Source organism: Capra hircus, chromosome 13, assembly GCF_001704415.2.
Source record: "Capra hircus breed San Clemente chromosome 13, ASM170441v1, whole genome shotgun sequence".
Classification (NCBI taxonomy): Eukaryota; Metazoa; Chordata; class Mammalia; order Artiodactyla; family Bovidae; genus Capra; species Capra hircus.
This window is the reverse complement of record NC_030820.1, coordinates 56,082,381-56,105,055: the sequence shown is the minus strand read 5'-3', so window position 1 is coordinate 56,105,055 and position 22,675 is coordinate 56,082,381. Positions and strand designations below refer to the sequence as shown.

At 54.0% G+C, this 22,675-nt stretch overlaps 1 protein-coding gene across 2 annotated transcripts in view; it reads left to right on the top strand.

Moving 5' to 3' along the window:
- PHACTR3 (phosphatase and actin regulator 3) overlaps window positions 1-22,675 on the top strand; it is a 205,595-nt gene that overhangs the window by 120,086 nt on the left and 62,834 nt on the right. For both annotated transcript variants that reach the window (XM_018057603.1, XM_018057602.1), the window contains exons 3-7: window positions 487-564; window positions 6,798-6,980; window positions 15,090-15,302; window positions 17,841-18,015; window positions 18,821-19,068. In XM_018057603.1, the coding sequence (XP_017913092.1) occupies window positions 487-564; window positions 6,798-6,980; window positions 15,090-15,302; window positions 17,841-18,015; window positions 18,821-19,068 (897 nt within the window). The remainder of the gene's footprint in view (window positions 1-486; window positions 565-6,797; window positions 6,981-15,089; window positions 15,303-17,840; window positions 18,016-18,820; window positions 19,069-22,675) is intronic.

The window sequence follows — 22,675 nt, the reverse complement described above, 5'->3', positions numbered from 1 at the left end:
AAAAGGTGAACCTGGGATTCATCGGAGGAGCCTCCAGTGGGGCAGTTGTGCAGAAGGCTGATCTGTGAACAGACAAAAGGGCAGCCAGGATGTATAGAACCACAGACATGCACCCCAGAGCATCGAGGGCAGAGAGGGAACAGGGCCCCGGGTTGGTAAGGGAAGGCAAATACGGCTGAGGAATGGCCAGTGAGAGCTTAGAGGAGGGCGGTGTTTGGGGCATCACTTCTCAGGTGAGCCAGGAAACCACTGCCTTAAACAAAACTCTTCACCTCCCCAAGGCCCGGCTTTCCCGTACATGATCAGCACACTGCTTGGCAAGGGAGCGTGGGTTCCTGACCGCACCCCCGCCTGGTAGCCCCCTGACCCACGGTCGCCTGCTGCTTTGCCGCTCTCTTCCTGAACTGGAGGTGGCCTTGGCCGGGGCTCAGGGTGGGGCCTGAGATGCTCAGCCTGGGACTCACCTGATGTTTGTGTCACGTGCAGCCTTGGAGAAGAAGATGGCCGGCAGGCAGGGCCGGGAGGACCTCATCAAGAAGGGGCTGCTGGAGATGATGGAGCAAGGTAAGTGGGGCTGGGCAGGGCTGGGCCCAGGAACACAGCTGGGGGTCTCCTGGGGGCCCAGCAAATCCCTCAGGGTGGAGTGTCTCAGGGGTCCACTGTCCGGATGTGGCGGCTGCACTGGACTGAGGCCTCCATGGTTAGAGAAGTTTTCCGAGTCAGGACCCATGGCTCAGCCCTTGCCTCTGAGGACCCCTCTGTGAGTGTAAGAGTCAGCCACTCCCCGGGCTCGAGCTGAGCACACCCACTTGCCCTGGGGAACAAGGGATTGCTTCCCACCCCAGCCAGGTGTGGATGGAGTTAGTGGTTTGTCCCTATTCCTCTGGAGTTCTGGCGGTGACTCTTGTTTCCTCACATTCATAGTTTAATCCTTGATTTGTTGAGTCTTCATTCCCCACGACCACCTAGGACTGCAGCTGCCATTTCTTAAGTGTCGACTGTACGTCCAGCGCTGTGCTGGGTCCACCTGCATCCTTTGGTCCTCGCAGCATCCTCGGGACTGGGTGTGGTGTTAGCCCTGTCTCCAGATGAGGAATGGGAGTGCCCGGGAGGTGGCTGCCCTGGGCCACGCAGCTGCAGGCAGGGCCCCGAGCTGTTCAGTCTCTGGTGCAGAGACAGTGCTCAGCGTAGCATCTGCGTGGTTGCCTGCATTTGTGTCTTTGAGAAACACCCAGTTTTATCACCATCACAGCTAATTTGCAGAATGCTTGAGTTCTCCCATCTTCCTCCCTTGGTGATAGTGTGAGGCATAGGACTTGGATTCTGACCTTAAGCCTCTTGCTTTCTAGTTCCCTGAAGCTTGGCAAGAGTAGGAAAGCGGCGAGGCGGGGGTGGGGGGAGGGATGGGGGGCGGGGGGGCGTGTCTCAGAAAACCTCACTGCTGCTTACCAGTGTCTCTGGAGGTGAACCAAGTTCTTGCCCCCTTGATTGAAAGAATTCAGCCTCACGGAGCTAGTTCCCCAAGGACACATGACTAAATGGAATTCCTATCTCTGTAAGATATTAAGATATATATCAAGATAAGACACTAAGATATTCCTAGTGTCTTGGTAATTTGGCCCAGGCATCAGGAAATAGGAAGGGGGCCCATGGAGCCAGTGTATCCAGATTTATAAGATGGTCTGCTTCAGGCAGGGCCCTCATATCCTCTCTGTTCTTTGGATTTAAGAAGAAAAGTAGTTTGATGATACTATTTTCAGGGAAAACTACGTAGGAAATTAGTGCTAAAAATCCAACTTTGCCTGGTACAAGAAAAAAGGCGGGGGCGGGGGTAGGGGGCAGCGTTGGTATCAAGTCCTGGGACTTTCAGATGTTAAATGGTTAGTCTGTGTCTCAGATTTAGGAGAATGTCATCGCTGAGATGGGAATCTGGACTGTTTTAATTTTATTGTTGTCATTCAGTTGCACAGTCATGTCCGACCCTTTGTGACCCCATGGACTGTAGCCCACCAGTCTCCTCTGTCCATGGGATTCTCCAAGCAAGAATACTGGAGTGGGTTTCCGTGTTCTCCTCCTGGGGATCTTCCCCACCCAGGGATCGAACCCAGGTCTATCTACATTAGCAGGTGGATGCTTTACTGTTCGAGCTACCAGAGAGCCTGACAGTCTGGCGGGGAACAAAGATTGGGTAATCCCACAAGTCAACATACAGTCACAGCTGAGCTGAGTGTGGTGAACGAGAGGCACGGAGCTCATGGAAGATGTGAGCAGGGCTGATGCTGGAGGGGCCAAAGGTGGCAGGAGTCAACAGGCTGCTTCTCGAACTTGCTACAATTAGGGTCACCTGGGAGCCCTGCTGTCCAAGGCGCTGGGGGCGGGGCTTAGGCGTCCTGCTTTATAAACCTCCCCAGCTGGCTCTAATGTTGGTGCCGCCAACAGCGAGACACGGAGAGCGATAGGGAATTGGGTAGCGTCTTCCAGCCCCATGGAGCAGCCCGTGCAGGACCCCATGGGGGAAGAGAGCAGGCACCTCAAGAAGGAGCTGCTGAGAGAAGGTGGGTGGGGAAGCGGGGAGGTCAGGAATGGGGAAAGGGAGAGAGTCTGGCATCGTGCAGGGCCTAGCGCCCTCCTGCCTCTTCCTCCAACGTGGACAGAGCCAAGAGAACAAGACTCCCCAGGAAGTGGCTGGGTGACAGGCTCCTCCGGGGCCCCAGGAAGCCACAGGGTGAGTGGGCAGAGTCTGGGGTGAGCCTGCTGGGGTGTTGCTGTGGGGCATTGCTGGTTGGGGGCATGTCACTGGTTGGGGGGCGTGTGTGAGAAGTCTGGCAGCAGGGGTTGTCCCAGGAAGGGACCTGGGTCAGGGAGAGGGGGCAGGGATGTGAGCTCAGTGCCCACTCGTACCCCTTAAACTCTGCGCCGACTGTGTACTGAACATACAGTGATGAGAGGCAACTTGAGAATGCTTGGCTGCAGCCTCCGGGGGTAAATGCCTGTTGGGCCGATTGTTTCAGTCCTGTGCTTGTTCAGAAAATGCCTGTACCCACTGCAGGTGAGGTCCAGCTCTTGGTCAGGCCTGGTCTGTCCCTAATTTGTCCTGCAGTTGGGACAGCGCAGTTCCTGCTGGACTGATAAGAATCTGTGGCCTCGCGAGTTGAACCATCCACCTCCCACACAATTCAGAGATGGCCTTCCCTGCCCCTCCCTCCCCACCCGCCCAACTGGGCTGGTAGTAGCCAGGAGCTTTGTTGCCAGAAGTACCCCACTGTGGCCAGCCACCCCCACCCCAGCATGGACTTAACACTGGGCGGCACCTGGGAGGCCAAGTGAGCCTGTGATAGTCACCCAGGGGCCCAGAGTGGCCTGGAGTCCTTCACAGCCACAGGAACTTGCGCTGGGATCCCCTTGGCCAGGCAAACCCAGGAAGGTCCTCGGCCCTGCACAGGTGTGCACTCACATGTACATGCCCCCAGCTCCAGAGTTTGCCTGCAAGGCAATCAGGATCATGGCAGCATGAGCTGGCCATGGACGGGCCTGCAGGGGTGCCTGTGCGTCCCCAAGACAAGCCTATGTCCAGCGAGTGGGTTTGCCCTCCCCGCTCCTGGTGAGGGGGGTGGTGTGTTATTTTGTGATACTGTGAACACGTGCTTTGTGTGAACCCCTCTGAGCTCGCCTTGGTTCCTGAAGCTCTAAGAATCTGCCGGATCCAGGAAGGACCCTGTTGGCATTGCTAGGAGACTCGTGAGATGGGACCGGGTCCGCCTGGGGTGAGGAGCTGACATTTCCCTCACTCTGTCTTCACTGCTTTGGCTGATGACGTGTCTGTGTCAGGCAAGGGCTGGCTGGCATCCCAGCCCCACATGGGGACCCCCGGTCCAAGCACATTGAGTAAGGACAGGAGTACCCCTGCGTCTCTGTCCAGTTGCTCTGTGTGCTTCTGAGTGGCATTCCCCGATCCTCCAGTGTGTGTCCTCTTGGCTTTGTCTTAAATGATTTAAGAAGTTTCATTCTGCATCAGTGGTCTGAGAAGGAGGTGATGGTTGCCCCTGTGCTGTGTTCAGGTGACCCGAGAGGCTGCGAGGTCCTTCTCTTGGGGCAGTTGCCGGTGTCAAGTCTGGCAGGAATGCCGGGGGCAGTGTCTCTGTGTGTGTGCATGCATGCGTGTGCTTGCACGGTGCGTGTTGCATGTTTGTGGCGTGTTCCCTCTCTCCGTGGTTGCTCTGTGAGTGACCCCGGCTCGTGCTCCCCTCTGCCGCCCTTGGAAGGGCCTGGCGGGGACAGAGCACCGATGTACAGTGAGGGGAGCAGGGGGCCAGCTGCCCGCAGCTTCCCCACCCCCCAGCGTTGCTTAGCAACGACCCTGCCACCCGGGCTATTTTGAGAACTGTAACTTTTCATTGAACATGATTATGAGCCGGAGCTCTGAGCACAGCCCAAAAGAGTCGTGCAAGCCTGCTAAGCCATAGAAGCAGGTGGAGGAGCCCCAGAACTATGTGTTGGGGCGCAGCATTTCTTGAGCCCTGTGGAGGGTGGGGACCTTTGGGTCTCTTTCAGGTTCAGCGTTCTGACCATTTTATTGATGAGGAGGATGGAGATGCCTTTATTATTAGCAGGGATCATCACCAGCAGCAAATGAGCCACCGCTTCTAAAATTTGGGGTCCCCATCTATAAAGGACCTAAAGGGGTGGGGGGCTATGACGCTCAGGTGAGATGGTGCCAGCGGAGTGCCTACAGCCCTGCAAAGCCTCAGTCAGTGCTGGCTGTCACCTGTAACCAGTGGATAAGTAAGCTGGTAGCAGGGACCATCACAGCTGTGCGTCAGGTGTGTGTACACTCGTCAGGAGAGAGGGTCCAAGATGCTATAGTTCTGAGCTTGGTGACCTCTAATTGTGTCCACTGGGCAGGTTCTCTTGGCTTGTGTCTTGGTTTTTCTGGAGTGGGGTTGGTTGACTGCTGCTCAGATCTGGCTGAGGATCTGTTTTTGTAAAGCCCCTTGAGCTTAAAATGATTTTAAACTTTAAGGATTTTCGTAAAAGTTAAAAAGGAGTATGGAGCAGGGATCTTGCGGCCTGTGGCCCAGAAGGTCTAAAATACAAATACTGGCCACTTCTCTTTTCTGGGGAAAGGTTGCCAATACCTGGTCTAGACCCTGCCCCCAACTGGGTGACATGGCTGCACAGATGGCATCTTATGGGCCCCAGATCTTCAGACTTCTGTCTTTTCTGCCCTCTCCACCCACCTCCCCTGAGGGGACATGCAGCAGGGGGAAGATGAACAACAGTGATGACAAGCGTATGTCCCTCGAGGGTCTTGTCACGGTCCTGGCCTGGGTCCTGGGTTGGGGAGGGATCTGTTCAGGGAGCCTGTTGATGCCACATGGGCAGAGGGGCCCAGGCCAAGTGGCCAGACCATCGCCCTCGTCACCCTCTCCCTCGTCCCCTTCAACAACAGCAATGAGGGTAACGAAAGCACATGCATGGTGTCTGCTTTATGTCAGACGTTTTATAGACAGCACTTCACTGAATCCTTGCACTGACTTCTCTGAAGCAAGGAGTTGTTAGCCCCATTCTACAGAAGTGGAAGCTGGGGGCTGGAGCCATTTGCTGCCTGGGCACAGGAACTGGAGGCAGGGAGTGGATGGGTGGAGAGGGAAACCTTATGCTTTTTCTCACACCGGGACACCTAGGGGAATGGAAGGGGCACTGCCACCTGACAGCAGGTAAGAATCAGGACTGACGTGGGCAGCGGACCCCCGGTTCTGAAATCAATCTCTCCTCCCCCTCCACCCGCCTCCGTGTTCTCCAAGCCAGGCCGTCCCCCCGCCCCCCGCACTGTGCTGAGCAGGCCAGCCCTCTGGATGTGCACAGGTTACATTGACACCCTGCCCCATGGTGGCCTGGATGAACTGGCTGTGGGGATTAGGTTGTGCAGGGGTCTGTGTGGGTGCCACGAGCCCAGAGCCAGGAGCTGATCTCAGAGCTGACCATGATTGACTGGCTGAGCCTCCAGCCTGGACCTGCGCTGTGTGGTTCTTATACCTAGACCAGTCAGTCATTATGCTCCAGAGCATCAAGCCCCTCAACGCTGATAGGACCCCATGGGGGCAATCAACCAGGCAAGGGCCAGACCCTCAAAGGCGCCAGCCACTGAGCCCCAAGCAAGGGGCGGTGCTGATCCTTCTTGAGGTGTCCTGCTAGGAGTTTGGTATCCTCCATCCTGGGATGGCCACTGTCTCGACCAAGGACTCCCTGATTCCTGCTTAGCCCTGGGCTGTGCCCTGTTCCTGGGCTGGTGATGCCACGTGTGGCCGCCCAGAGTTTAAGCCTCCTGTGGGAGGTAGGTAAGGATTGTCTTGTTAACCTCCAGATTTCCGGGGTTGGCACAATGTCAGATCTGACAAATGAGAAGCATTTGTGTGTTGGGGACCAAATGGTAGGAAGGGGGTGCTAAAGTGGAAGGTTATTTATAGCCACGATGGTAACAACCTAGCACCTTGGGGATGCACAGCAATCGGCGCTTGTCATCCCCTGTCTGGGTGGCCTTGGCTGGTGGGACAGGGGCACCACAGAGGCTCAGATGTAGGTTGGAAGTGGTGCAGGCAGAGGCCAGGGCAGGTGTGCTGTGATGCTTGGTGCTGCCCTAGGAAGACAGTGGAGTTGGAGAAGAATTCCCAAGGTGTGTGGGAGCAATGCAGGGTACGACTCCAGCCCGGGATGGCGTTCTTCCAGGAAGTCACCTTGTGTGAATGAGAGCCGGTAGGAAGGGAGTCAGACTTGGCTGATAGCTGACATTCTTGCAGATGCTGAGAACAAAGCATGCAGTCCCGACGGAGAGCCCCGCGCTGCACAGAGCGAACCCTCCACACCCCGGCAGGAGCCGCTGACTTCAGAGGAAGCCCCGCCGGGAAGCCCTTTGGCCACAGGGACAGACCAGGCCTCCCTGGATGAGCCGCTGGCCTCGGATAACCATGCTGACGATGCAGGTATTAACTGGACACTGGGGTCGAGCTGCTCTGAGGATGACTGTTGACCTGGGTGGGACAAGGGTCCCGGCCCACAATGGGCAGCAGCCTTGGTGGAAGGTTGTGCTTAGAGGAAGCAGGGCTGGCTCGTTCCTTTGAGGTGTGGTTAGAGTATCAGCAGCTACTGATCTTTATCGTTACGCTGGCATCAGAAGAGCTAACACACTTGGCTGCTTGTGTGCATGATGCCATTCTAAGCGCTGTCACGTATGTTGGCACGTGGAGCCCTGGAAGAACACCCAGATAACTGATGCTGTTGCCCCCTCCCACTTATTGATGAGAAGGGGGCACACAGGTAACTCATCCAAGGGGTTTGCTGTTGTTTTAGTTGCTCAGTCGTGTCTGACTCTTTGTGACCCTGTGGGCTGTAGTGCACCAGGCTCCTCTATCCATGGAATTCCCCAGGCAAGAATACTAGAATGGGTTGCTATTTTCTCCTCCAGGGTATCTTTTCTACCCAGGGATCAAGCCCGTGTCTCCTGAACTGCAGGCAGATTCTTTACCTTTGAGCCACCAGGGAAGCTCCAAGGGTATAGAACTAGAAACTTGAGAGCAATTCTTTGACTTCAGCCTGACCTGGGTTTGAGATGTGACTGGATTCCTCACCAAGCTGTGTGACTGTGGACAAGTCACTTATCTTCTCTGAAGCTGTGTCGTCAACCATAGGTGGGGTCATGTGGCACACGCTTCTTGGGGTTGCTAAGGTGAAACCACTTGGCTCAGTTGTCACTCAGACTGAGCGCTCTCCCAGCGTTTGCTGCCGCCAGGGGTCGTCGGCATCGCTTTTGTCGTCATCTTTGTGGTGGCGCTAGTGGTAAAGAATCTGCCTGCCAATGCAGAAGATGTAAGAGGTGAGGGTTCAGCCCCTGAGTTGGGAAGATCCCCTGGAGAAAGGCATGGCAACCCACTCCACTGTTCTTGCCTGGAGAACCCCATGGACAGAGGAGCCTGGCAGGCTACAGTCCATGGGGTCACAAAGAGTCAGACACAGCTGAGCACACACACATACACTGTGGGAAAGTAGCCCTTTGGGGGAAGGCGATGCATTAACTCCTGGTGTTGGGCTGCTTGCCATCGCCCCGCAGAGGCCCTGACACTAACAGCACGCGTCTTTGGAGGTGTAGGTGCACCTGAGTTTTGCTTAGAATGGGGACTCCCCCGGGTCTCTGGCAGCCCTGTAGGTCACAAATCTTGCACCGAGAACACGGACCAGGACTGCAGCTCCAGTCTCTTCTGGAAGCCTGACCTTGAGCAAAGCCCCTTCAATGAGGAGTGGACTGAAATCTAATGCAGAGACCTTAAACTCACCACTTCCAACATTGCCTGGACTTAAAACTCAGGAGCATTTACAAAGATCCACGTGTGTAGCTAGCTGCTTTTCAGCCATCAAAGTCCATGCCCACTGGGCCCTTGTTCCCGCATGGTCACTGTGGCTGGGAGCTGAGAAGATTGGATTCAGTGATTTGGGTTGGCTTTGGGCTTTTGTGTTTGGGGTGATTCCTGGTTTTGTGTGGATGGTATGGTATCAGCCATAGAACATTCTTCAAAAATCCCAGGAGGACCCGTTGTTTTGATGTTAAGTGGGACAGTATTCTGTGGGACTGGGGCTGAGCGCTGGTGTTCCCGTGAGTACACAAACTTAAAGGAAAAGTGGCATTCAGTGAGCATGTTCTCTGTGCTGGATTATCTTGGCCCCATTTTTAAAATTTTCATTTTATTTTTGGTTGTGCTGAGTCTTCATTGCTGCGTTCAGGCTTTTCTCTGTTTGCGGTGAGTCGGGGCTCCTCTCAGTTGCGGTGCTGGGGCTCCTTGCAGCAGCTTCTCTTGTTGCAGAGGCTTTAGAGTTCATGGGCTCAGTGGCTGCGGTGCACAGGCTGAGTTGCCCCGTGGCATGTGAGCTCTCAGGTCCCTGACCAGGGGTGAACCTGCGTCCTCTGCATTACGAGGAGAATCCTTTCTCATTTTACTACCAGGGAAGGCCCCCATTTTGTAAAAATTAAATTTACTTATTTTTAATCGAAGGATAACTGCTTTACAATATTGCGTTGGTTTCTGCCAAACACCAGCCTGAGTCAGCTGTAGGGAAGTCTTCCTTTTTTTTAAGATGGACCAGAGAGATTAAGTCACTTCCCTGACGCCACAGAGCACATCTGTGGTGAAGCTGGGATTTGATTCCCAGACATGCTCTTAGCTATAACATTCAACAGCCCCAACTATAGCCAGACTTTGCTGTGCTTCTGGCATGTTCTGGAATGTGGGTGATTCTGTCATCTAGAAGAGGGTCAGCAGATTGCTGGCTATAGGTCAGACCCAGCCTGCCTTTGTCTGTACAATCAGCTCGTGGGCTGGCACCATGAACCTGGTGACCAGGCAGAGATAGCACCCTCCCTCTACCCAACACCAGCCTCTCAGCAGGTGTCCATACGTCACCGATGTCCACTGCTTGGCCCGAGCTGTGGAACTTCTTTTCTGGGAGTTGGCTAGTCTCCTCGCCCATGTCCAAGCATGCAGGTTGTCACTGGGGTTCACTGAAACTGACCACAGCAGCTGTCCCCCCAGCCCACCCAGTCCTCCTCTCAGGCTGGTCTGTCTCAGTCTCAGAACATCTCTGGTGGGTGATAACAGGTTATAAAGCAAGCGCCCCCCGCCCCTCCCCTTCAGCATGTCCCAGGCAGAACTTTGGCTGGGAGCTCGGTGGGTGAGCAGCGACCTCTGCTGGTCAGAGCAGGAAGGGACACCCTGAAGGTGTCCCAAATGCCGCGAAGGAATTCCAAATGCAGAGAACATGCAAAGCTGACATCCGCTTTTACATTAAAAAAAAAACAATCGACACAGCCCTTGAGATGTTAATGTTTCGGCGTCACAGTATTCTGGAGTACAGTGGTAGCTGCACGCTCACATGGGGTGCGAAGGAAGATGCTGATTTCGAGAGGAGGTGCTGAGATACAAGTTCCCCAGACTAGGACCCTTCAGACTGGTTGGGGTGTGAGGACTCAATGTGTGATGAGTTTTGAGGAGAGAATCACAGGACATTTGGGGTGCAAGTGCCTGGTGTGTTGAATCCCAGATCCCTAAGAGCACATGGAGGACCTACATTCCACCTTGGGCCGGTGGCGTGAGGGGACCTCCACGGGTCTGCTGGAAGCTTATCCTGAGATCTCTCTGGTTGAAGGGCTGTGGCCATTGACTCCCAGAAATCCAGAGCCACCCTGTCCACTAGCTGCGTGGTGATTTATCTGAATTTAAACCAAAAGCAATTTAAAAATCCAGTTCTCCTGTTCCATCAGCCACTGGTCAGGTGCTAACTGGCCAGTGCAGCTGCTGTAGCAGAGAAGGCGGAAGCATTTCCATCATCTGAGAAAGGTCTCCTGGGCAACACTGAGGTGACACGAGGCCCCACATCCACTTAGGTGGGCAGCCAGGCGAGTTTGCTGTTTGTGTCCGCCAGCAGAATTTTCTGCACCAAGAGACCTTACAAGATATAAAGCTGAGCCCTTTACAGAGAAGTTTACTGCCCCTATTTTAGACAATAGGTTTGGGCCATGATATGAAAGTGTTAGTCACTCAGTCTTGTCTGACTCTGCAACCCTATGGGCTATAGCCCTGTAGCCCACCAGGTTCCTCCATCTGTGGGATTCTCCAGGCAAGAATACTGGAGTGGGTTGCCATTCATGAGACCTTATAACTTGCAAAGCCAAAGCCCTTTATACAACAGTTTGCCACCCTCTTCTTTAGAGACTCGATTTGGGGCATCATGGGCTGGAGGAAAGGAGCTTGAAGGCCACTGCTGAGGTCCAGGCAGAGGCTGGAGTGGCTGACACTGAGAGGACTATTTCTGAGAACTGTTTTGGAAGTAGTGTGCCCAAGATGTGTTCATGAATTGGATGGTGAGGAGGACAGGAGAGGGACGGAGCGTTGTGTCTAGTCTGGCTGGACGGCTAGGGGACCATGAGCTGAGTCTGGTGAAGGTGGGGTTCTGTCTCGATCAGTGTCATTGTCCACAGCTCCTAGGAGGGTGCCTCGGCAAAGACACTTGTGAGATGGGTGGATGGGTAAGCGAGAGAGAAGAGGGAGTAGGGGGGTGGTTTCTCCTGGGAAATCAGGAGATGGGTTTGCCTGTGTTTCACTGTGATGTTGACCTCCAGACACAGGTATCAGAGTGGCTAATAATGGATGAGTCTGAAGCACTGGGAAAGGGTCAAGGGTTGACAGAGATGGGATGGATTCTGAAGCCAGAGGACTGAAGGAGAGAATTAGATGAGAGAGGGAGTTAAGGAGAAGAGGACCGTGGGCTTAGTGCTGGGGCAGTCCGGAGGAGCCTGAGAGAGGCTGAGCAGGTGAGGCCAGTGTGGCAGGAGGGCACCAGGGGACATGGTGTCCAGGAGCCACAGAGGTGGGAGGACTCTGCTGAGACAGCCAAGTAGACTTGTTCTGGCCAACAAGGGTGTGGGGACCCTGACCTGCTCTGTCTCCTTGCTAACCCTCCTCTCGGTGACCCTCCCAAGGGAACCTGTGGAACCCAGTTCAGACATGCCCACCTTGTCCATATTTCCAGTGAGGAGACCAAGGCCCAGAGGGAGAAACTGGCCTGTTGGAGTTTCCATGGTGACAGGACCCGGGGGACTTAATATCAAACAGCTGTGGGTGTCAGGAGGGGCCGCCCTCTCCACAAGACCCCACAGAGCATCTCCTCGGAAGTCTGAGTAGTGTCTGCCTCAAGCAGGGGCTCTCAAGCCTTGGGTGTCCCTCTGGAGGGGACACTGGGCAGCGTCTGGAGACAGTCCGGTTGTCTCACAGCATCTGGTGGATGGAGCCCATGGCTGATGTTCCAAAATGCTTTTCTCCCTAGCAGAGTGGCTTGTAACTGTCCAAAGTTCTGAACTGCTTCTCACAACTGCTCTGTGATCTCATGGAAGTCTCCCTCCCTCCCTGGTGGTGGGCAGCAGCAGGTATTTTATACAGCTGAGGAAACAGGTTTAGCGATTGGAGACCAAGGTCATGCTTCTTGAATAAGTCGATCACAACAGAGGAGAAGGATGGATGTGGAAGAGTGGGGGGCCTGAGGTCAGGTGAGTCATTCCTCTGTCACCTGTCTCCCCTGAAACTGTGACATGGGGAGCATGCTGGGTGCTCAGAGGGTAGGAACCAAGCCTGGAACTAGTCCTCCAGGCTCATGCCAGCCCATCTGCTGGTGCTTCCGTCTGCAAGCATGGCCGCTGAGGGCCTGGGCAAGGAGCATGGCCTCTCAGGAATCAGGGTCCACTGCCCTGCACTGATTTACACAGACCAGGAGACCCAACACAGTCACAGGGCTGCTGCCCATGTGGAGCTCTCACTTGCCTCTGGCTCAACAGGAAACCACACGTCTGTTTTTACCCAGAAGCAGAAAATGTTTTTTCATATTTTTGTGAAACTTTTTCACTGAAACAATCAGAATTGTAGACTTTTAGAAGTAACAGGTAACAGTTTGTAGGATATAACAATGGTCTTGAAGTCTAGGAGTCTTAAAAAAAATCTATGAACAAATCATACTTTTGAGGACAGTTCTACTGAGTCAGTCGCAGTGTGGTGGATGACCCTAGAACCTATTATACAGCTTGAAGTACAGTCAGAGAAAAACAAATATTATGCATTTATGTATGTATGTGTATACACACACAGAGAGAGAATCTAGAAAAACGGTACTGGTGAGCCTATTTTCAGGGAAGGAATGGAGATACACAAGGAGAGAACAGGGTTGTGAACACAGCAGGGGGAGGAGGGGTGGGGCAAGGTGAGCGAGCAGCATTGTCATGTATACACTGGGATGTGCAAAACAGACCAGCAGTGCCGTGTGCATGCGTGCCCAGTCACGTCCCACTCTCTGCAATGCCATGGACGGTAGTCTCCCAGTCTCCTCTGTCCATGGAATTCTCCAGGCAAGAATACTGCAGTGGGTTGCCATTTCCTCCTCCAGGGGATCTTCTCCACCCAGGGATCCAACTCACATCTCCTGCACTGGCAGACGGATTCTTTATTGCTGGACCATTAGGGAAGCCCAGATAGCTAGTGGGAAGCTGCTCTATAACACAGGGTGCCTGGCCTGGCTCTCTGTGATGACTTGGAGGGGTGGGATGGGGGAAGTGAGGTTCAACAGGGAGGGGAGATATATATATCTGGTGTGTATATATATATATATGTATGTATGTATATATGTATATACGTGTGTGTGTATATATATATATAAACTGTGACTGAACCACATTGTTGTATGGCAGAAACCAAGACAACATTATAAAGCATTCTTCCTCCAATTAAAAAAATTTCAAGTTAACAGCTAAATAAGGCATATGTAATAATAATAAAATTGTAGTGTTTTCACGTGCATATCCATACAGGACATAAAGTGAGGATCAGGCTATAACAGCTGTTCTCAGTGATGCAAACCTGACTGACATCTGCAGTGGGTGGGAAGGGGACGTTTCTTTTCTCAGATCTTGATCATCAGGATTTGGGAGGCCCAGCCCTTCTGCATCTCCATGAGCTTCACAAGGGAGAAGGTCTGGCCGGCCAGGTCTTCAGCTTCCAACAGGGACAATAAGAAAATGGAAATGGTGATGACAGTGGGGTGTATGGGACATGCAGTGTCCCTTCTACAGTTTCGGAGATTTGTGCGGACAGGATCAGGCCTGCCTCAGTCAGCACCACGGACAGCACCCTTCCCTGCTAGGAATACTCCCTGACTGATGGGTAACTCCTACACAGTGACTTTGTAGGGGGCCAGCTTTGCAGAGTGAGTTAGGCTCTTCACTCATAGGTGGTTGCAAAGATGAAATTACATGATGAGGGGCAATGCTTTGCCCCAGGGCTGGGCACCTGGTATGTGGTCTGAGAGGGTAGGGAGGCTGGGGTCCCAAGGTGGAGATGGGAAGCCGCCTCTCTTCTTGTGTCAGGGGAGGAGGAATGGTATATCAGGGATGGTAGGTTTGTGTTTGAGCTCCCCCGCACCCCTTGGTCTGATGACCTCAGTTTCCTCTATAAATCTGGAGGTGAGGCTGTAAGGGAGGAGGGACTAAGAAACTGTGGAGGTAGGTGAGACACAGAGAAGGTCTGAAGCTAAGTGACTGCAGGATGGAGCAGAGCCAAGGGCGTGGAGCGAGGGGGTCCTGAGATGCCAGGACAGTGGCTCCCGTGTCACTGTCTTTCTTCCGCAGCGCTCCACAGTGACAGGAGCCAAAAGATGGAGGCTGCATCCAGAGATGGGTTTTTCCCAATTAGCTAAGTGTAAAGGAAGTGTGGCAGAGGGCTTGAGGGCTGTTGGTGAGATGGTGGTTGAGGGACGGATGGTGGAACCTGAGCTGGAGAAACAGAAGGGGGAAAGGAGAGGGTTGATGGGTGGGGCGAAGGCACAGGGGTGGACAGGCAGTGCTCTTGGAGCAGGAGGAACCTGACCAGCAGCTGGATAAAAGAGGGATAGGGGGCTCTGGGCTGGCTGACTCTTCCTCAAAGCTAACCCCCCTGCTTCCCCCTCACCACTCAGCTCACAGGCTCGCCCAGGGCAGGGCTGTGGAAAACCAGGCACAGAAAATCAATAGCTCAGGAATTTGAAGGTCTGCAATGTGCTAGACATGCATCTCGTTGTTGCTTCTTGGTTAAACCTCACAGCAATCCTGGGAGGGACTCTGGCTGTTACTCCAACGTCATCCATGGTAAATGGAGACACAGGAGGTCAGTAACTCATCCGAGGGCACAGAGAAAGTGCAGGGCCAGCTCGGGTCTGATTCCAGAGCCTGTGTTGGTGACCAGCAACCCCAGGTGAGGTGGGAGCCTCAGTGCCACCAGCTGAGGGGGAAAAGGGACAGAGTCACCCACACTCTTGAAGTTGTCTCCCTCTTCCTTCCCTCCTGCCTCTGCTTCTGATGTTTCTGTTGATTGTTGAGCTCCTTGGGAATTGCGTGTGTATGGGAAGTGACCCCTCTGTACTCGGTCCGATGATGACAAGCCCACCCAGCCAAAGCCCCCGCACTGTCTTCACACCTGCCCCAGTCAGAGAAGCAGTGGTTTGTGTACTCTGTTTTCTCTTTGAACCAGCCAAGATGTCGTCAGCATCCAGAGAGGAAGAAGCAGACGCCGCCAGCAGCCTCCCATCTAGCACAGACGAGCCCTCTCAAGCCTTAGCTGCGTCCGACTCCCTGGACAGTCCTCCCAGACCCCTGGAGAGATCCGTGGGCCAGCTCCCAAGCCCCCCACTGCTCCCCACCCCACCACCCAAGGCAGGCTCCAGAACCACAAGAAGTGTCACAGGTGGGTCTATGAGCATCCATCTATGCCTCCCACCAGTCGTGACTGGGCTCCCACTGTGGGCTGGCTCTCACCGTTTGCTTCTGTGGGTGGGGCTCTGGGCAGGTTCTGGGGAACAGAGCTGAAGGTGGGAGGGCGGCCCTTGATGAGGAGCTTGGTTGACAGGAGCAGGGCCTTGGGCTCCCTTAAGCAAACATGGGGCAATTGTCAAAGATTTCATCCAGAATCTGAAGGCAGGAGACACAACCACAGCCTTTCTATCTGGGTGCTCATGTGTCTGACTGTCTTTCTCTGCTTCTGGGTCAGTGTCTGTCTCTTTCTTCTTACCTTCTCCCTCCCTCCCCTTTACCTCTGTCCCTCCCTCTCATCACCCCCTCTTCTACCTCCCTTCCCCTCCTTCTCTTTTGATCTCTCTGTTCCTTCCCTCCCTCCCCAACCCTGTCTCCCTTCCCTTTCTTTCTCTCTGTCTCACTTATGATCTCTGCTCACCTCTGTGGGCGCTCCGACTGGCAAGGCAGAGCCAGGAATCCACACCAGACTACAGGGTGGTGGTCCGAGCGGGGAGCCCAGCTAAGCAGAGGCCCCCCAGGGCATCTCCTTCTGTAGCTTTGAGCACCCTGGCTGAAAGATCCCAGGACATGGAGACATTGACTTTTCAAGTTTTGGTACATGTTGTCTCCTCACTGCTGGAAACAGGAGACACTGCTGGTCTCAGGAAAAGAGATGATTGTTTTTAAGAATAAATCCTTACACTGCCTCTGCGAGCAGTGGGCATGAAGGTGACAGTGGATTGCAGAGCTCAGCAGCATTACTCTAATCCCTGACCACCACCAATAATATGACAACTCACCACTTGAAAGGAGCTGCCCAGCCCCAGGCACTCCCAGGAGCTCAGCCCTTGATCCCTGGACCGGCCCTTCTAGGGAGGGAACTCTGCCCTCAGCCCAGATCCCAGTGTCTGCATACAGCAGGTGCTCAGCGAGATCAAAGGAACAGTCAGGTGATATGATCCCCTTATCTGCCTCCTGCCTCTATCTCCATCTCTGGGAATGAGTCAGAGCATTTAGTCCTTGGGTGATATGGTCACACAGATGAAGTTCTAATGCAAATAATACTATCCTGTATTTTGTTACTATCTTCACGATAGTCCCTATTCCATCCATTGAAACATAAATCCACTCGCTAAGGCACCATCCCCTCACTTTATTCTGGCTCCTGTGTAATTTGCATAGAGACTTTCTGCCCGCATTGTGCTTGGACGCGATCAGACCTCAGCCCGTTTTGTATCCCATGACCCCTCCACTCTCCCCACGCCTTAAATCATGGGTCCTAGGAGCCTGTGGTCAGCTCCTCTGACTCCCACCCGCCCTTCAGGGGTGAGGAGTCTGAGGACTGGATTAGGAGTGGGAGAGGACAGGAGGGTTACCTGCTGTGGACTTCTGCCTGGATCTCTTGTAGCTGAGTCTGCATTTTGGCGACTTGGTCTTAATTTTCTTTAGGGTCGAGATGTTTGCTTCAACATGTGGCCACTAGGCGGCAGCAGAGGAGGAGGAAGGGCAGAGGAGCCTGGTGGGAGACAGTCCATGGGGTCAGTCCCACTGAGTACACACGCGCATGGCATTTAATACTTTTAAAATATGTTGCTTATTTTTTAAACATATCAAAATATGTCTCAATATTAAACTGAATCACTTAGCTGTACATCTGAAATTAACACAATATTGTAAATCAATTATGTGTTGAGTATTCAGTTGCAAAGTTGTGTTCAACTCTTGCAACCCCGTGGACTGAAGCCCACCAGGCTCCTCTATCCATGGGATTTTCCAGGCAAGGATACTGAAGTGGGTTGCCATTTCCTTCTCCAGGAATCTTCCTGACCCAGGGATCGAACCTGCCTCTCCTGCATTGGCAGGTGGATTCTTTACTGCTGAGCCACCAGGGAAACCCAAATCAACTATACTTCAATTTATATTTTAAAAAAGAGAAATAAGCATATTACAATGTGATTGGGAACAACCTGTGGGGCCCTGGGACTTGTCATCAGCCCAGATCTTGTCTTGAGGAGAATGGGAGAGCCATGATCAGAAGACTCCCACAAGGAGAGGTGCAAATTGGAGGCAGACGTGAATGAGTGATGGGGAAGCAAAGGGAGGCTGTGGTGCTGGTCCAGGCTGAGCAATGGCTGTAGAGCTTGGGGAGTTCTTCCAGCTTCCACAAGAGGAAGTGTGGCTTCAGGATGTCAAGTTTGTCATAGAGAAATAGGAAGGGGGCTTTCCGTGCATGAGACCCTGCCAAGGGCCTGGGGGCACTGCCATCCGTTCAGCTCAGGGGTCCCAAGGATGGAGGGGAACTGATCAGGGATGTACCCATCTCCGTCTCTGGGGGGAGGGAGCCAGGCACAGCATCTCAGATAGGATACGAGTGAGTTCACCTGGCCTGGAGCCCTGCGTCCTCTCTGCTCATGGGCTCCTGTGTTTCAGCAAAGCCCCTCGTCTCTGACCCCAAAGACTTATCTTCTTATTGGTTCTTCTCATGCCCCAGGCCAGGCCACACTCTTTCAAGGCTCTGGCGGGAAAAGCACTGACCCTTCCCTCCGAGGACAGCTTTCCACGCCCACGGGGTCTCCTCATCTCACCACTGTCCACCGACCTCTGCCCCCCAGCCGCGTCATTGAGGAGCTGCACAGGGCGCTGGCCACCAAGCACCGCCAGGACAGGTGAGGCCCCTCCCCTGACAGGGGGACCTGTGTGCCTGGACTGCCCCATCCAAGGCCAGTCTCACTGGGAGGAGTCACAGGGGATGGATCCAGGCTGGCCTCATAGGTCTGCTCTCACTGTCCTGGAATTCTCAGTTGTTGAGCAAGGCACTTCCTTTTTCAGTTTTGCACCGGGCTCTGCAGCTGGTTGGTAGCTGGTCTCAGTGGCCACATTCTGAGAGGAATAGGGTGGGAATTGTACACATGAGAACCAGGCACAAAGCCCCTGCATTTCCCCTGGAGGGTCCAGGGACCCAGGGTCGAGTCGGAGCATTGCACGAGAGGATTGAGAGGGAGAAGTAGCCGTTATGTTGCTGGGGACTCTGATCGCGTCCCGTTTTCATCCGGCGAGAGCACAAGTTACCTGCCCGGAAGCTGACTCTTACTCTTGACCTCACATGCCTCATAGGCTGAAGACTAGTGAGTCACTGGAGGGCCAAACAGATACCAGAACACACGTGTGGCTTGGCAGAAATATTGGGCAGAGAAGATGCCCTGCTCGGTTCTTAGGAAATCCTTGATCTGCATGTTGGCTGCGCTGTCTCAGCAGGTATTATTACATGCATGTCAGCGTCATTCAGAACAACACATTCTGAGCAGCCTTGGGCTGAAAGCCCTGTGAGCCTCTGGCACTTCTTTTCCTGAGCAGCAGTTGCACACACTCAGGGGCTGTCTTTGCAAAGCCCATTATAACTCTTCAGGTCAACTTTGCAGGGTGTCTGGGTGACGGGGACAGTGAATAACCTGAGCTGCATCTCTGATTCAGCTTCCAAGGCAGGGACAGTAAAGGGTCCCCGAAGAAGCGCATGGATGTCCGGCTGTCGAGGACGTGCAGCGTGGAGCGGGGCAAGGAGCGGGAGGAGGCCTGGAGCTTCGACGGGGCCCCTGACGGTAAGCGGACTGTGGCCAAGGAGTCTGAGGAGAATAAGGAGAACCTGATCCTGAATTCTGAACTCAAGGACGACCTGCTCTTGTATCAGGACGAAGAGGCCCTGAACGACTCCATCATCTCTGGTGAGCAGAGGGTGGGTCTCTTGGGGCGGGAGCCTCCTTCCAGAGGCATGGAGCCCAAGCGCAGGTTTGGGGGTTCTTCTGCTGCCAGAGCCAAGGGCACAGGGTGGAGGGCATGTGCCAGAGAGTAATGGAGAGTGATGCCCCATTGTATGTGAGCTGGGGCCTGTGGGCTGGCTCAGGGCACAGTTAGGAGGAACCCGAGGAAACTTGTTTGATTCTGACAGTCGCATATACATTTTCACGTGTATTTGAAAAAAATAAAAGTGGCTCAGGCAGCGACTGAGAGCATCAATGCTTGGGATGATGCGGCAGGATGTCGTTGTGTTGGTGGCTCTTGGATTGCCAGCATTTGGAGGATGTAGCAGAAAATGTTAATAAGAAAGCAAGATGAGACGGAAGCGGGAGGGACGGAGGGTGGGCTGATGCCAGTGGTCCTCTCAAAACTACTATAAACCCGGCAGTGTCTGCTTGTTCAGGACCACGTGTCCACCAGGTCCTTGGAGGTCTGTCTGTCCTCAAAATGTGTTCTCCAGGTTAGAATATTTGCTCCGTCTTACCTTGAGGATATGGGGGCTTGTGAGCCAGAACATCGTAGACCCCTCATGATAATGGGCACTCGGTCCTGATGTGAGCTGTGCTGAGCGTCGTCTTTTGTAGGAGGGTCAAGAGTGACACGGCTGTAAGGCCTTTAGGGGAGGGTTATTGTTCCTCCTGAAAGCATCTCATGGGGACAATCACCACAGTCTGCAGGGAGCCCCTGGGGACCTGGTCCCAGTGTTGATGGAAAACAGGGAAGGGTTTGTATTGACTGTGACTTGGTTGTTGCTAAGGGGGTCAGGCGGGGGCAGCCGTGACCAGGTGGACAGCCCAGGAGCCCAGGACTGGATACTGGCCTTGGCTGTCACCCCCTCCTGTGACCTTGCATCCCTCTGGACCTTGTCCACTTTGGGTCTAGTGAAGCACTTCCGGGAGCACCAGCCATAGTGTGTGTCGGGGAGGTGGGGTGGGGATGAAGCTCTCATGTGGTTGGAAGTGGCTGACAGAAATCAAACCAGGGTCTTCATGTCAGAAACCCAGAGCCAAAGACCCTGGACATCTGAGAAGAGGCTGAAGCCTGTAGTGTTCCCCAGACTTACCTGGTTCTGGGACTTTCCCCCTTAAACAGCCATCAGCCTCCTACAGGACAGGGTGATGTCTGAGAATGGCTGATGTGGGCAGGGATCAGGGTTGAAGCAGGTCCCTCGACCTCGGCAACACTGAGGGCTGGATGGTCCTCTGTGTGGGGCTGCCCTGTGCCTTGTAGTGTTTGGAGCTCCCCTGACCTCTGCCCACTGCTCTGGGCTCCCTCTGGCTCAAGGGGAGGATCCTCCCTGCCTCTTTGAGCTGCCGGGGGCTCCAGGTGGGCCTTGCCTTGCAGCTACATCAGTCAGATCGCTGCCACCGTCTTGCATCAGCTCTTGTGTGTCCTCTCCTTTCCTTATCATGGGATTTAGGGCCCATCTGGATAATCCTGGATGATCTCCTCATTTTAAGATCCTTACCTTAATTACATCTGCAAAAGCAAATTACATTCCCCGCCCCCCACCCCCAGCCAATAAGGTCACGTTCCCAGGTTCTGGGTACACCAATCTTTGGGGGTCACGGTCCACCTGGAGTAGCTGCTCCTGATGCTGTAATCTGCTCCTCTTCCCATGGAGCAGGGTCAGCCCCAGGGCCTCTTACCCCCAACCGCTACCAACCCCATCATCAGGCCCTCAGCTGCAGGACCACCTGCAGCCTGGGCAGGTCCCTACCTACCTCTGCCTCCTCCTCGCTGAACAGATCAAACTCCCTCATCCTCACTCTAAAGACAGCACTCTGACCCTTCCTTCAGCACTCCACACAGTTGCAATTTTACTGTGATTTTTGTGAATATCTATCTTCTGAAGTGAAGTGTTCGTTGCTCAGTTGTGTCTGACTTTGCAACTCTTTGGACTGTAGCCCACCAGGCTCCTCTGTCCATAGGATTTTCCAGGCAAGAGTACTGGAGTGGGTTACCATTTCCTTCTCCAGGAGATCTTCCTGATCCAGGAATGAAACCTGGGTCTTTTGCATTGGAGGTGGATTCATTACTGTCTGAGCCTCCAGGGAAGCCTCTCTGTCTCTTCACAAATCTATCAGTTATTCAGTGATTATGTGTTTCACTGCTGTCTGTGAGAGGGCTGGTGCCTCTCATCCACACACACCCAGTTCTAAGGAGGAGTGAGTGGGTAGCTCCTGGGTGAATGGCTTTGACTGCCATCTGCCTATCCAGTGGTCCTTCAGCCCATGTGCCCTGAGCTCCAAGAGGTCCTCTGTGGACTCAGCACGTCCACTGGGGTCTTGGAGGTGTTTCTGACCTGACCCCTTTGGATCTGAGCTCTAGATCTTTGCCTCCAAACCCAGACTGTTCCTGTCCCCATGAGCAGGGCCTCTGACCTTCCATGACCTGGGGCCATCTCACCACTCGTGACCTTGCTCCTGACATGCAGATGACGCCTCCTTGGAGATGTCAGGCCGATTCTCCTCTGTTGAGCTGCTCCATCCTCTCTTGCCTGGACTCGGCCTCCCCTGCTTCCGCCATCACCCCTGTTCTAGCCCCTCCACACAGATGGACATCGGGCAACATCACCCCTCGCTCACACCCCTCCAGGGGCTTCCTGAGGGTTTAATGGCAGTCCTCACCGAGACTCCTGTGGCCTGTCCCCATCACCTGGCTTGTCTCCTCCTGGGCCTCTGGGGACCTGGCCACACCCCCTGCCTCCACATGCATCTACCACAGGGCTCCCATTCCCACTGAGTAGGAGGTATGTGCAGCTCCACTGGGTTTAAAATGCCACCTCCTCCAGGAAGGTGGCAGGCATAAACAAGTGACTCTTCCGCACCATGGCCCTCCTGGCCCCTCCCTCACCTTCTGTCTCTGAGTCCTCTCCGCACCAGCACAGATGCCTGAGGTCAGGGCTTCATCAGGCAGAGGTTCCTGCCATGTCTGCAGCCCCATGTGCTACACACACAATAAATGTCATGCATGACTGGGTATTGGGATGGAAGGAGGCAGTGTCTGTAGTCCCTTGTGGGGATCAGCCACTTTCCTCCTTTGAGGTTTCTCCCAGGGTGTGGGTCAAACCTGAGTCTCTTGTTTGTCCCCCAAAACCAGTGTCCTTAGCTGAACTTGGAGATTGACAGTAGTGATGGGAACAGGGAGGATAGAACTCATTCTAGAAGCTCTGCTGATGTTGACATGCCCAGGGCCCCACCAGGCTGTGCTTGGGAAGGGCTGCACTGATTATATTTGCAAACCTGGGCAAAGCTGCCCCTCCTGTGGGTACCAGCATTGGGGCTCAAGGTCAGGGGCGCACATCCAACCCTTCGAGCATCCATGGAGGGCTGGGCCTATTGCGCACAGTGAGGCACACCTGGAGAGCCCCACATCCAGAGAGGAGCCCTGACATCGGTGACTGAGGCCTTGGTACACCATCTGGGATCCCTGAGCCCTGAAATCCGGTACAGAATGTGAGCTCTTCACCTTTGTAACGCTCTCGTGTGTGTCCGTAGCTCCCTCAGAGTTACGGATCTCTGAGACAAAATG